This window comes from Corvus kubaryi, unplaced genomic scaffold (assembly GCF_017639235.1).
Source record: "Corvus kubaryi isolate FWS band 111438036 unplaced genomic scaffold, C.kubaryi_AGA036_p1.0 130, whole genome shotgun sequence".
Lineage (NCBI taxonomy): Eukaryota > Metazoa > Chordata > Aves > Passeriformes > Corvidae > Corvus > Corvus kubaryi.
The window spans coordinates 1,329,907-1,344,870 of record NW_024580665.1 but is presented as its reverse complement, the minus strand read 5'-3'; the positions used below and the strand labels follow the sequence as shown (position 1 = coordinate 1,344,870).

At 39.7% G+C, this 14,964-nt stretch overlaps 1 protein-coding gene across 1 annotated transcript; it reads left to right on the top strand.

The window, feature by feature from the left end:
- The first annotated feature begins 86 nt into the window (after window positions 1-86).
- FAM199X (family with sequence similarity 199, X-linked) lies at window positions 87-13,002 on the top strand. Its single transcript, XM_042027939.1, has 6 exons — window positions 87-380; window positions 3,185-3,404; window positions 5,513-5,662; window positions 5,984-6,145; window positions 7,208-7,468; window positions 8,321-13,002. Exons 1-6 carry the CDS (start codon window positions 193-195, stop codon window positions 8,489-8,491), a joined length of 1,152 nt encoding a protein of 383 aa, XP_041883873.1. The 5' UTR covers window positions 87-192; the 3' UTR covers window positions 8,492-13,002.
- Window positions 13,003-14,964: the final 1,962 nt, after the last annotated feature.

The following is a 14,964-nucleotide window of genomic DNA, read 5'->3' as shown; positions in this document are numbered from 1 at the left end:
ATCCGCGCCGCCCGCCCGGCGCGGGGCCTCCCCGCGGCAGGGGGCGCTGTGGGGGCGCGGCGCCGGAAGGACCCGGCGCGACAGCGCGGCGCGTCCCGGGACCGGCCGCTGATGGCGGCGCCGCTGCCGCCGTGTGCCCGAGGCGCTCCCGCCGCTGCCTGAGACGCTCCCGCCGCTCCCGCGTCCGCCGCCATGACCGAGGAGCTGTACGAGAAGTTCCTGGCCCCCGAGGAGCCGTGCCCGCTGCTCTCGCACCAGCACCCGCCGCGGGGCGGCAGCTTGAGCCTGAGCGAGGAGGGCTGCCTGGACGTCAGCGATTTTGGCTGCCAGCTCTCCTCCTGCCACCGCACCGACCCGCTGCACCGTTTCCACTCCAACAGGTCTGCTCAGCGGGTCAGAGCGGGCGGGCCGGGTGATGCTGAGGGGCCGGGGCGGGCGGCGCGGCGGTCGCGGCGGGGTCAGGGCCGCCCCTGAGCAGGGCCGCGCATCCTTCCCGCGCTACCCTGCCGGGGACGAGCCGGCCATGGCCGGGCTGCAGGTGCTCCGCGTGTCCGCCGCACGCCCTGCTGGGTTACCCTTCCCCTTGGCTTAGTCTGCGTTCGGCTCATCATGTTACAGTTGCCGGTGTGAGCTGGGTCAGTGTTTTAAGATGTGTCTTTTCATAGAATGGTTTGGGTTGGAAGGGACCCTAAAGGCAATCTAGTTCCAACTCCCCTGCTCTGGGCGGGGAGACCTTCCACTAGGCTCAGGTTGCTCCAAGCCTCGTTCCGAGTTTCTTAATTTTTGAGATTTTGATAATTTTTGAGGGCTGTAGGCAGCTACAGAATGGTGTGTTTATAAGACTTAAAGGCAGGTCTTGCATGGATACCAGGCAGACCTTAAGAGATTCAGAATGAGTTAGGTGGCTTGGTGACTGTACTGACTTCTGAAGAGACATTTCCACCCCATGCTACTAATTAAGGGCAAATTATTCTGCCTGTAATTTGTAGAAAAGGTCTGTTCTAGAAGGGCAAATACAGCTCAACAAAGAAGTTCCAGTTGTGCTCCTAAAATCAAAACCACTGTCCTGCTTTCCTGAGAACCTAATTCTGCTAATGCATAGTATTAAGCTTGAATATAGCAATAGCTTTTTTTGAGAATAATCTATGAGATTTCAGTCTCCAACATATATGTCTCCAACATTCCTGTTCCAGACTTGCAAGATTCTGTTATGGGTTATTAGTATTTCTGCAACACAATTATGAATAGTGAATTTATATGAAGTCTTGGAAATTGCGCTTTAAAAGTGTCATTCATAAGGGCAAATTCTTAATTATACATTCTTAAATGATTCAGCATGAAGAGCCTCGATCAAACATGATACGCTTCCATAATATAGTTCTTAAGTCATAAGACATGAGCAGTAAGATATATTCTTAGAATATCTGTAAATAAAAGTGTGATAGTCACCAAATTTGCATTTAATTAATTTTGTACATTTCTCTTTCTGTTGCCTTCTCAAGTGTGTTGCTCAGGTTTGCTCATTTTACGAGCCCAGGTTTGTAACCCAGGCATCTTGAGGGGCTGTTTCACTTCTCTGGAAAAGGACATGCCCTGTCTTGCACTGATTAAGCCATTGCAGATGTGCAGCTCAATCTGTGGTGTTCACATAAGGCTTTCTATTTTTTAAAGTTAGGAGTAATTTTAATGTAGTTCCCATTTGTTGTTAATCCAGTTCACCTCAGGGAACACAGCAGGCCCCCTGGCTATGAGAAGGTGAGGGCTGACTGCCTGTACCTGGAGTACGTGTGTAGTTTGTTGGTACTAGAGCCCATGTACCTCAGCCTTTGTTTTGATGTCTGGAAACTGTCCACTCTGTCTTTCCTTTCGTCATTATTTTATGGATTCTGAAACTGTGTTCATGTCGAGTAATGTGCTGTGTCACCACAGTCTTGTTCTGCTCATTACCAATGGATTGCCCTGCCCACAAGAGTCTGTACCAGCAAAGCAGTGAACATCTATAAGGGATGCAGAAAGGGAGGCAGGGCAAGAACTCCTGAATCTGCTACGAGGAAAGTTTTGGAAATGTCTTTAACATTGGATAAATTCACATCTGGCCAAGCAGATGTGGAAATGAATCCATCACAAACATATTTAGCCAGCCTGGTATGCAGTTTAAATAATGAGATTGAGGACCAGCCTTTCTGGTGATAGAATTGCTCAGCTTTTGCAGTTGGATAGAAGAGTGTTTTTGTAGTTAGCCAGAATGAAGTGGACAGGCTGATGGAACAGGAGGTGATTGTGTGGGCTTGTGTGGTGCATTTTAGAAGCCCTTTTCAAATTGTTTTGGCCATATTGCAGTGCTGTGCTGACTCATATTTGTCTTGACCTACTTTTCACCAATATGTAAAATAAATCCAGATATGGAGACTGATTTCATGAGCTTGTTACATTCTGGCTTACTCTCATTAGAGTAAAAAATCTGTTCTGTGAAAATTGAGTTCTCAATGGCTTTCCTTTAGCAACAACTTCAACTAGCTTTGTAATGAAATAATGAGGTGAAAAAGGTGTTTAATTTTGGCATGCTAGCATTTTCACACAGGTCACTTCCCCATCTTGCACTGTCTCATTCCAATAGCATGTCCAATGTTTTTGACATTCAGAGTTGTGAATAATAGGTCCATAATGTGTTTCCTTATTAAGCCTTAATGTTGTGGGGGATTATCAACCTGAAATTTCTTTTGATTTCTATGTGTCCTGGAGTCAAATTGATTAACTTCTTTGTTCTGTTTATTCCAGTTTATGTGGAAGTTTAAATATCTCAATGCCTGGAAAACTTTATTTTTAGATCTGTGTGTTTTAAAAACCCAACCAGCAGCAAAAAAAGACAATTTCCATACTACAGGAGTCATAGCTCTGGGGCAGAAACTGATAATATATCAAAATAAAGGTGTAATTATACTAACTGTATAAGGATTTTTGCCTTGATATTTTTAACATTGTGTCCCATTTGGTGTTGTTTATGTACTTTAAAAAATATTTAAAAATAGAATACTTCAATTTACATAATTAGAACTTATTTCAATGAAGTCAATGTATAATATCACTAGCAAAGTGGAGATAGTTTAACGAGGCTTAAAGGAATTTCTTAAGACACATGATGCCAAGGTTTGCTGCTCTCTAATTGTGTTATCCTGTTTTGCAGGTGGAACTTGACATCTTGTGGGACGAGCGTGGCCAGCTCAGAGTGCAGCGAGGAGCTGTTCTCATCGGTGTCAGTGGGGGATCAGGATGATTGTTACTCACTCCTGGATGACCAGGAATTCACCTCTTTTGATTTGTTCCCCGAGGGCAGTGTCTGCAGTGATGTCTCCTCTTCTATCAGCACATACTGGGATTGGTCAGACAGCGAGTTTGAGTGGCAGGTAAGGTGGTTCCACTGGAAATGTAAAATTTTGTGTAGACTGTTGTGTGCTGGATTTAGCTGTAGCTGAAAAGTAATAGAATAAAATATCCTGAGTTGGAAGGGACCCACAAGAATCACTGAAGTCCAGCTCCTGGCCCTACACAGGACAAGCCCAGGAGTTACACTCCGTGTCTGACAGATTTTGCTCAAACACTCCTTGAACTCTTTCAGGCTTGCTGTGACCACTGCCCTGGGGAGCCTGTTCCAGTGCCTGACCGCCCTCTGGGGGAAGAGCCTTTTCCTGATATCTAAGCTTAACTTCCCCTGACCTGGCATCCTGCTGTTCCCTTGTGTCCTGTCACTGGTCACCAGAGAGGAGAGATCAGTGCCTCCCCCTCCTCTTCTCCTCTTGAGGAAGCTGTAGACAGCTATGAAGTCTCTCCTTGGTCTCCTCTTCTTCTGAACAAACCAAGTGACCTCAGCACTTGTTTCTTTGTAACTACCGAACATAGGAGCACATATCTGAATCTTGAATGATAACAAAAATGTTTTGTTTCATTTTATTCTGACCTCCTTAATCAGGAGGAGAGACTGAAGGTCAGCTCTCCAAAGAAGGATGCTTACATGTCGTTTGGTTTTAGGAACCATTGTCTGTTTCTTGTAGCCATGAGCTTAGACCCTTTGTACTGAGGATCTGCCCTGTTAATGAAATCTGTTTATAGATGTCTGGTCCTACTGAAGCTTTCTAGGTAAAGTGTAGAAACTCTTGCCATAGCTTTTTTCCATCCTTTTGTTTTTTCTATGCCAATAAGAGTAGAGAGCTCATTTTGTCTGACCAGAATGGGAAAAGTGTGAAGGTGAATCACATCCTTTTCCTGCATCTGCGCTGAATGCAGTCCTTGTTGGATATCTCTAGTTTGTGATAGTCTTCCCTGTTCAGCAGTTTTTCAAATGTGATATGCATTTTAAAATATATTGTAGACCTAAACTGACTTTTTATATTAAAGACTTAAATCAACTATGAACGTATATATAACTTCGAAATAGGCAACATAGGGCTTCAGAATTTATTGGGAAATACTTTAAAATTTTGTCATAAAGCTTGGTCAGAGCATGTAGAGAGTCTTTTAAGGACAGTGCAAGAACTGAAAACTGATTTCAAGAAAGCTCAAATCCTGTTCCAGAAGATGCAAGTGAACTTGAGACATGTATTGAGATCAGCTTTGAATTTCTGACTGGTTTAGTCCATCTGCTGGTCTCAATGTATGTTATATTGCTGAAGTTACAAGTGTGTGTTTACAATGCAGTCTGCAGGAACAACTCAGGTTGGATCCTAAAGATTCAGAGCTTCACTGAGTTGTGAAATTTTAATTGCTTGATAAACTTGGCAATTGTTTTGAAAAGAAGCCATTTCCTATGCCTTAGCTGACAGTATGTTTGATTGGTAACTAGCTTTTTTTATTACTCTTTGTTTTTTAAAACAAGCTTTTCTTAAGAGACTTACTTGATTGGATTTACAGGATTTTGGAAAGACTTTTTTGTAGCTCTTTATGGTGTTATCTGGCAGAATCTGAGCACAAGTAATCCAACTGTCCCACTTTAACTGGAAGTGCATTCAGAAATCACATGTCAGTTGTATAAATGAAGCTAGCTGAAGTTCTCAGTTGCTTCCAGGCAAATGACAGTGACTTCAATTGAATTGTCTTGTGTATTATGGAGTTTGGTAGGAATTACAGACCTGCTTTAAAATTATCTTCCTTAAACTAGACTTATGCTCCAAAATGGGAGGTTTAGATTTAGCTTTGGATTGTAATGGACCATTTCCACTGATGGAGAAGGGAAATAGTTGAAATGCGGCATCAATCTGCTGTTTTCTTAAACACGAATTTTTAAAAAGAGGATTGATTAGTGCAGAATAGTGTGAATTGAGTTTGCTGCACTTGTTTGTAGGAAGATTTAAGGGAGTATTGCAGGTTTATGAGTAATTACACAGAGTTTGTTAAAGTACAGAGATAATCAATGCTTTGCTAATTTGATGGTATGTTTTGAATTGTTAATAGTGTTAGAATGATTTACAATCTGCCTACTGTATTCTAAAGCTTTGTTCTTCCTCTTGCATGTTACAAGTTGCCTGGCAGCGACATTACAAGTGGGAGTGATGTGCTTTCTGATGTTATACCGAGTATTCCAAGCTCTCCCTGTCTGCTTCCCAAAAAGAAAAACAAGCATAGGAATCTTGATGAACTTCCATGGAGTGCAATGACAAATGATGAACAGGTGACTTTTTTCCTATGTGAGAACTGCAATGTACAGAAGAACTTCCAATTAAAAGATAAAACTTAAAAGCCATCCTGTTTGCTGTAGGTGTAAATGCAGACCTGTGCAGTACTACTTGATTCTCAAAACTAAACCTTGTCCTTTGGATCTGTAGGAGGCAGTTTAATGCCTACTCAAATTTTCACCCTAGGTTTTTAAGGATACTCAAGGCTAGAATCATGATATTTGAGCATGTTTTTATTCTGTTGGTTCTTTCTTTTTTCTGTCTCTCATTTAGAATCAATGATACTTCAAAATGACCTGCCTTTCTTTGGGTCCTAGGTTGAATATATTGAATATTTGAGTCGCAAAGTCAGTACAGAGATGGGCCTTCGAGAGCAACTTGATATTATTAAAATTATTGATCCTACTGCTCAGATCTCACCTACAGATAGTGAATTCATTATTGAATTGAACTGTCTCACAGATGAAAAACTGAAGCAGGTGAGTTAAGGTTTGTACATTTGACTCCAGGGTTTCAGCATCTGATTATATCTTGCAAAATCTTATGGACTTGTGATCAATTTTTTTATGCATAATCATTATATATAGAGACACTAGAGCACAATACTGTCAGTGATGGATATCAAAAGCATATTGTATGTACTAAACCTTTACATAAAAGACTGGTTATATATTCTCACTATGTGTTAAGCCAGAGCTGGTGAGTGTGTAATGAGTTATGTTGTGGACCTGGTGCTGCTTATGGCACTGTACTCCACTTCATGACCATCAGCTAGCTGAGAGTCTTCATTTACTCACTGAATGTAAACTAGCATTTAAAACTCCAAAAGATTGGAATTCATTGGGGAAGACCATAAATTTCATGTAGAAAGGGATAGAGAATAAGGCATTTTAAAGATGTTGCAAGATGCAAGTTATAGCAAAGAAAGGTGCCTGGCTGATAGGGTAGATACATCCTACTGTCTTCTCAGTCATTGAATTATTGAGATGTGTTGTTGGGAAGAGATGCAGTGTCCAAACAAGCTGAACTCCTCAGTGTTGCACTGATAAATGCTGAAGATAAAGTTGAAAATGGAAAACATTCACTGCTTTTATGGGCTTGGTCTGTTTCATATTTCAAGGATTTTGTAAGTGTCATCTTAAAGTAGAGAAGTGCTGCTTTATTTACACTCATTTTTGTTTGAGTATACCTAGCAAAATAAAGGGTTTTGATACATTAAGTAAACAAGTTGGTTCACTTGAACTTCACTGATATTTCTGTTTGGTTTGTTACACAGTCACAAGTATGACAGGCAGAAGAAACAAGAACCCCCCAGCCCTTGCTACTTATTTTCCTTCCATGGTGAAAGAACAGTTAAGTTCTGTGGGTGACTCCGGATTGCTTGGGCTTTAAGCAGCCACAGGAAAATGTTTTAAAAGCCTAACTGAACTGACCCAATGCTTCATAATTATTAATAGGCAGATTGTGTTTTTTCCATGAAAAGGAGTATCTCAGTGCAGCATTTATCAAGCTATAGTAATTTTGCTGCCTCTGTTCTAAAGGTGAGAAACTATATCAAGGAACACGGACCTCGCCAGCGGTCTGCGAGGGAGAGCTGGAAGAGGAGCAGCTACAGCTGTGCGAGTACCAGTGGTGTGAGTGGTGCCAGTGCCAGCAGCAGCAGTGCCAGCATGGTCAGCTCAGCAAGCAGCAGCGGCTCCAGCATTGCCAACTCCGCTTCAAACTCCAGTGCCAACATGAGTCGAGCACACAGTGACAGCAATTTGTCCACAAGTGCTGCAGAAAGAATCCGGGATTCAAAAGTAAAGTTTCTAGTTATGTACATCTGTATTAATTAAGCTGTCTTAACTTGTGAAGCTTGCTCATGTGATCTTACCTGGGGTTTTTGTCCTGAAGGAACAGAGTAACTGAGTTATCTAGATAAACCAATGATCATAAGGTATTTAAACTTGTCCTCTTCCCATCACTTCTAATTGAAAGCCTGATGTTTGTATGTTGTAGATATTCTAATTCCTTTTGTTTAGAATAAGTTGAGTGGGCTTGAATAAGGCTTATGCATCTAACTTAAGAAGAAAATTGTTTAAGAATGATCACCCTAATCTAGGCATAATTTCTGGACAGTAGAGAGACCCTTGATTGTTTTTGGTTTTTTTTCTCAATTAGAAGTTTCATCAGGCTTGTTGAATCTTCTTCAGTTTATTCTTTGAGCATGTCTCATGAGATTCCTTGGTGAGAAGGGACCTACTGAAGCATGTTTCATTTAAAGTAGTACTGTGGTACTCCTTCTGTCCCCGTAATTCTAATTTCAAGTGTGGAGGAGAGGAGCAGTTCTTTCTTGCTCTTCAACATCTTGGGTTTGTTAAATGTAAGACTAACATTTCTCCAGCAGTAAAGATTCCCCCAATCAAAGACTCAACTATGCAACATCACAGGGTAATGTTGTGCCTCATAATTCAGTTGTGATAAATTATCTTGATATTTTAATATCAGGTATGATTTTGGATGAATGTTTACACCACCTCTGAGAATTTGTGTTTGTTATTTTTCAGAGCAGATGTTATTTTAGAGGTTAATTTATATTTGCCAGCTTCAGAGGTGTTTTTTCTAATTTACAGAAAAAAATCTTATATTTTGTCTCTTCTGTATTTTGACAGAAACGTTCCAAGCAACGGAAACTCCAGCAAAAGGCCTTACGGAAGAGACAGCTGAAAGAACAAAGACAAGCTCGTAAGGAAAGACTGAGTGGGTTATTTCTTAACGAAGAAGTGCTGTCTTTAAAAGTGACTGAGGAGGACCATGAAGGAGATGTGGATGTTTTAATGTGACAGGGGTGAATTTATCAGTGTTCTTTCTAAGCCTTAAATGTATTATCCTTATTGTTTACATATATTTCTTGACCAAATTTTGATTAGTGTTAACAATACAAACCAGATCTTTTCTCAAGTGTAATTTTGCTAAGAAGGTCTAAGTATTGAGTAGTTTCAGCTTTTTGAGACTAATTTTGCAACAAAGAATTCAGAAGCTTATCTATCTTCTGAAAAGCTGCTGAAGAGATCTAATTTTAAGGAAATTTGAACTTGACTGACATGCTAACTTACTTGCAAGTAAGTCTAGGGGTGCTTTTGGATGACACAAAGCATGCATTACTATGCTTCAGCTTTTTTGGGTTTTTTCAGCTTAGTGTTAGTATTACACTTGACTTGTTCTGTCTTCCTTTCCCATTAATAGGAAGATTGTTTAGCATGAGGAAAAATCTTTTGCTCTATGGGGCTTTCTTCAGCCTTGCTCTTGATTTGTACAAAATCAAAGTACTGTTGATACTTTTCTAAAAGTTGGGATTTAACTCAAACTACACAGAAAACAAGAAGCAGGACATCTAATGCAGAGAATCTGTAACACAAATACTGCCTAATAATGTAGTTCTTAGGAACCAACTAAAATTCTGAAAAAAACCTCAAAATAATTGCAGGCTAAGTCTTCAGAAGGTTATTTTGCTGCTCAATATCTTATGATTGTTACTAATGGTTCACCAGTACATCCCTAGTGAAAAGATTCCAATAAAAACACATTTATGCATTGAAAATACACTAATCTGCAATTAAGTTGTCTAGGACACTACTTAAAATAGTTAAAAACACTACTGGAAACAGAAGTGCAAGCAAGTGGCACACAACTTCAGTGGTTTTCTTCCCCAGAAGCGTATCTAAATAGATTCATATTGTTGACAGGAGAACTTATTGCAGCTGTACTTTTTTAATTGTATGTTTAGCTGAGGTTGTCTTCTGTGTGGGTCGTTACACCATGACATGTATCAGAATTCTCCTTTTGTTGTCTATCAGCTTTTGAAATTTCTCATGATAAGAAAATTAGGTAAAATTGCGGCTTTCCGGTAGGGAAGTAATAGTAGTTTCAACCTTTTTCCTAATTCTGACAATCTTTAGGCTGATTTTAGTCTTTATCTTACTTTTATAGAACTCCTTCCCCCCATGGCTGAGATAAAAATGATTGTTCTAAATTTTAATGTGAAATTTAAAACATTTTAAAAGTATTTTTGAGTTCTGAGTTTAGAAAATAATTTTTTATTATGTTAATGCTTCATTAATTTTACTGTTGAATTAAGGAGTTTGACAGTTTAGTGTGGCCACAAGTGTCTGTAATTGCAGGAGGATATAGCCCAATCCTGCAGAATGCATGATTGGCTTTAGGACTACTGACATTAATGTTCCATGTCCTGCACAGACTTATTAGCCCTGACAGCTGAAGTATTTTCCTTTCAGAAGGGGCATTCCTTTTAGCCTCAAAATAAACTGACCAGTAAATTATCTGAACAGTGGCCTCTGAAAGGGTTTTGATAAGAAATAAATGAGGCCCATAGGCAAACTAGTATGTGTGAACTTACTGCTGCTCTACAACAGGTACCCAGGCTTGGCCGTGGACTGACTAAAAGCCAGGTAATGTCATTTTAAGCTCATGTTGGCCATCCCATATTGCCAGTATATTTGTGCACTAACCACAAGTGTCTCTTACCTGTCAGTATTTGCTTGTACTGCGCTGTTGCTAGTTGATGCCTCCCTCCTGTATAATCAATACTGAAAACTTCTTAACAGTATACACTTTACTGAGAATTTAGATTGACTTAAACCTGGAGCTTCTTTTGAATATCTTGTGTGAAAAATAAAATTTAATTGCTATCAATTTGGCTAATTTCAGGGTGCAGTTGTTAAACTCTTGCATGGTAATGGATGAATTCATCATGAAATACTTCACCATGTGTACACTGTCATGGTTCAGTACAACCTTTATTTTCTGCAGTGACTTTGAAATGTGATTGAATTTTTTTTCTGAAGAAAAATGCACACTTAGTACTGTAGAGAATTGAAACTCTGAAGTGAATTGTAAGAAAGGTGCAATATCTCAGTGTGGTGGAGCGTGAAAGTGTGTCACTTTATTCTGTTTCAGCAGCTATTCAGAGTTTAAAATACCTCAGGTTTTGTTGTGAAAAGACCCCATCATTTTGATGAGGTACAGTTCATTCTGGTCACTTGTCTACTAGCTTCCAGAGATCATGAAGTGAGGGAAGATAGTATTTCCATCATAGTGTGAGCATGTAAGTATAAAGTATTCTAAGTGATTAGGTGGGTCCAGTTGCTCCTTTGTTACATTGGACGAAAAGGTCCTGGGTGCCAGAATAACTGATTGTGCTGTGTTGTCTCCAGCAGGTACTTCAGTTGTGTGTGTGACAGTTAAAATGATAGAAGAGAGTGGATTTCCAGGTATTCCATGCTAATAATTTATAGCTCTGTGATCTCATAGATCCAGGATGCTCATAAGAATGCAAAGAATACAAAACTCTGAATGTTCTGATAGGAATGCAGAATAGCATCTTGCTTACCTTGAATGTTCTTTGCCAAGTACCCAGAGATAAAATGTTGTCTTTTCCTGATCTCAGAGAATCAGGCCTGAAGTGACTGTGGGATTCAAGAGTTTTTACATACTTCTACACATTTGGTTTTTTTTTTCCTTTTGCATTCTCATCCTCTGTAGTTCTAGTGGCACACTCATTTTGTGGTGGGGGGGAGGTTTTTTGTCAGATTCATGTTTTTCCCTGCTTTATACTCAATGCTTACCCAGGAAGACCCCATCCCTGGTGGTACTTAAAAGAGATGTAAATGTGGCACTTAGAGACATGGTTTAGTGGTGGGCTTGGCAGTGTTAGATTTAGGGTGGTGGTTGATGATCTTAAAAGGACTTTTCCAATCTAAATCTGTGAGTTTCTATGAAATACCCATGGTATTAGTCAAACAGTTGGAATGTCAGTGAAATTTGGTCTTGCCGATTTAAGTTTTGGCCATTGTGGCTACAGGTGCAACTACTGATGAACAAGAGTAACAGACTGCTAAAATAATGCATCCTTATTGTGTTTTTTTCTTAAAAAATTAAATCAAATCCCTGCTTTTTATTAATAGAGAAAAACTGTCAAGTTTAAAAGCAACATAGAGACGCACAGGAAAAAGCTCATAGTTACATGGCTTCATGGTACTGAAACTGTGTCTGTAGGAACTTTGTACCCACTGCAATGTGAATATAATCATTTTACACTCTGTAACAATAACAGTTTGCTTCCATGGTAACTTTTTCTCTAAAAAGGCTTAGAAGGAGCACTGAAAGTCTGACTGCAATAGGACTGTAAACAAGAGAAAACATTCTTTTCTAATATGATTTTTAAATATGAAGAAGAAAGCTGCCTGACAAACTTGGCTGATTTTTGTGTATGTCATCTTTTGTTAAAATACCTTTTTTTTTTTTGTAATCTGGGAAGCTGATAAAAAGATGGTTACAATATGCTCAGTATGGGGTGCTTACTTGGAAGAACAAGAACAGTCTTTGCAAGACTTTCCTCGGCTCAAATTTTAGTTCTCATATTGTTGTTTGAAACCTGTGAAGATCATTCTCTGGGGAGAAAACAAATCGACCAACCTGCTTGAACTTTCTTACATGCATTTACATCAGAGTGCATATACAATACAGAAAGATAAAATGGCAATATTTACTGCTCATCTGTGCTGAATGGCCTGAAGCCATTTCTTTTCTCCTAACACTCTTTCAGCTTTTAAATCAGTTGATGCATTGGTCTATAAATATTAATAAACCTGACTGTTTTGGGAGCTTTTAAAGTTCATTCATATATGCCAGATTTTCATGGCAAATGTTGTTAGATTTATTGGTTTAATGTTCTTAAACTTACTGATCTTGCAATTCTTGGGCACAGAAAAGTCAACAGTTGTCCATTTAAGGATTGCAAAGATTAGTTTATTAATCTATCAAGGGAAAATCTTAGTAATATTAAAAGTTTGTCTATTTTGACTGTTAACTCTGGTGAGTCATATTTGCATTCTCTCTCATCTGGCTAACTTCAAAACATTTCCAAATGACAAATTCTTCAATGTAAAAAAAAAAAAAAAAAAATGTAATACTGAAGCCTTGAATATAGTTAATAACCAAAGCAAGGGGAAAGTGGGGGGGTTGATTTTTTTTTTTTTTTTCTTTTTGGTCGGGGGGAGAGATGAGGGTATAGATTAGCGTATATGGTATTGCTTAAATTGAGGGTGTTCTTTTCCCAGGTTCTCTGCTAATTGTATTGCTAAAATGCACTTTTGTATAGAAAACTGTTCTCTGTACATTCTGTATCTACTTTACATAGTGTTTATAGAGATTTTTCTGAAGTTGTGAAGGATTTACTGAAAGCTCTGATGCTGTTGAATTCAAGTTTTCATTGTATTTGAAAATAGTTATGTGCATATTGAAGTACAGGTTGGAATTAAAATTAATGATATAAAAGATATTCTAATGAAACTATGTAGTATCTTCTTCAGAGAAGGGGAGTTTGTATGCCGGACCTGCGGAGTCACTGTTCAGGCAGAAAATACAAATAAAGTGGCACATCTTAACTGTTCTTGATGGCAGAAACCAAACTGGTCCCCCCTTAACTAAAATCTGACAAGAATTGTTTCATAGGGAAGCAATTAATTGTTGTGAATTATATAACCCAAGGTCATGTACTTTGAGCTGTCCTTTGTTTTGATTCCTGTGCCAGAGGTATTTTTTATGTATGCTCAGCACCAGCAAGGACACAGCAGTGGCAACGGCTTTGCCGTTACCAGTCTTGGAATAGGCAAGTGTGAGAACACTTGCCAGCTTGTATAAATTGTGTCCCTGAACCAAATTTGTCTTCTGCAATACTGAAGTTTGAAGTGTAATACTGCAAAAACTCCTTTTTTCCTCTTGGAATCCAATAAAAAAATCCTGAAAACCTGAGAAGAGGATAGCTGGCATAGGGATGTATTCCTCAGTGTGCAGAAAGTTTCCTGCAGCATCTCAGGGATCTAAAACTGCCTTCTTTGTCCTGGCTATGGCTCATCAAACACTTCTGGGAGTTGGTTCTCATCAAACACTGACAGAAGTTAAAGTTGACCAAGTGTTGCTATCCCAGTTTCTGTAGACGTCAAGAGATGGAGAAGGACAGGGTGGAAAATGCTGCATATCACAACAAGTCTTGTCGAACTGTGAAAGATCTTTAATTGTTTTGAACAGAACTGTGGAAGCTCTTGCTCTTGTGGTGCTTTGCCTTCACCTGAGCAGCCTGCTTGTGCGTTTTTTCTGTTTTCACCCAAAGGTGAGTGACAGTGTGGAATGTTTTGCAACAAAACTCAAATTGAAATGTTTCCAAGGACCTTGACCCATTGGGATGTTTGCTTGTAAGGGCTGACATTTCCTTGCATAGCACCCAGAAGCTGCAGGGAAGCTGATGCTTATGCTTTCTGAATCCCAGGATCTTTCCCAGTCTGTCCTGTTGCAGCAGTTCATTATCAAGGTACCAGTTGCACGGGTGAGTCTGATCTGCTGGCAAACAGCTGCTTGTCACCGGGGTTACATGGGCACAACCAAAGATGGTCTGACTCTTATTAGCCCTCCTTAAGCATTTCTTCATTTCTCTCATATGTAGCCAGTATTACTGCATTGAGAAAGTCTCATTTGATGGCCAAACCCTATTTAGGCACAAGCTGAATGAAGATTTCCACACTGGCAAAACCAATTGATAAGCTTGCTTTACTTAATTTGACAGGGAAAGGTGTCACTGGCTGCAGGCTTGCTGTCCTCAACCCACTCTTACTATACTGGACTGTAGACTTCATCCAAACATTTTCCAGTACAAAACTAGTTATAGTTTAGTTTCCTGAGATCCTTTGTATGTATTCCTAAAGATCCCGTGCCCTACTTGGTAGAAAACATTTTTTTTACCTCATTCTAGAACATTCATCCGTTGTAATCTCATTTCATTCTCTTTCCTCCATGCTGCAGTGACTTACACTGGTGTAAGAACTTATTTCTGATAACGGAGAACACATTCCTGAAGCTAAAGCATGATAATTCATCGTGGCCTTAGAGTCTTTCTAATCCTACTTCAGTGGAAGCAGCTGCTGTATTTCTACAAAGTTTCTCAAAGAAGGAGGATTTATTGCAGTAGCTGAAGCTGGAGTTTGGCGCTGCTGTGCTGATTCTCCCGGCAGGTATCTCGGCCCGTCTGTTGTCACCAGGGGGAGCACTGTGGTCATTTACTGGATTTTAAACTACAGCTGCCACGTTGCTTTGCTACAAATGCTTTCCTTTATTCTGTTACGTCCTGTTAAAAGATGTTAGGGGGATTTGCTTTGCCTCTTACGCTGTTTTTGAAGTAGGGATCTGTCTGTTAAGGGTCAGCTTTACAATAATAACATTTCTGGTGACTGAGGGAAAAGTT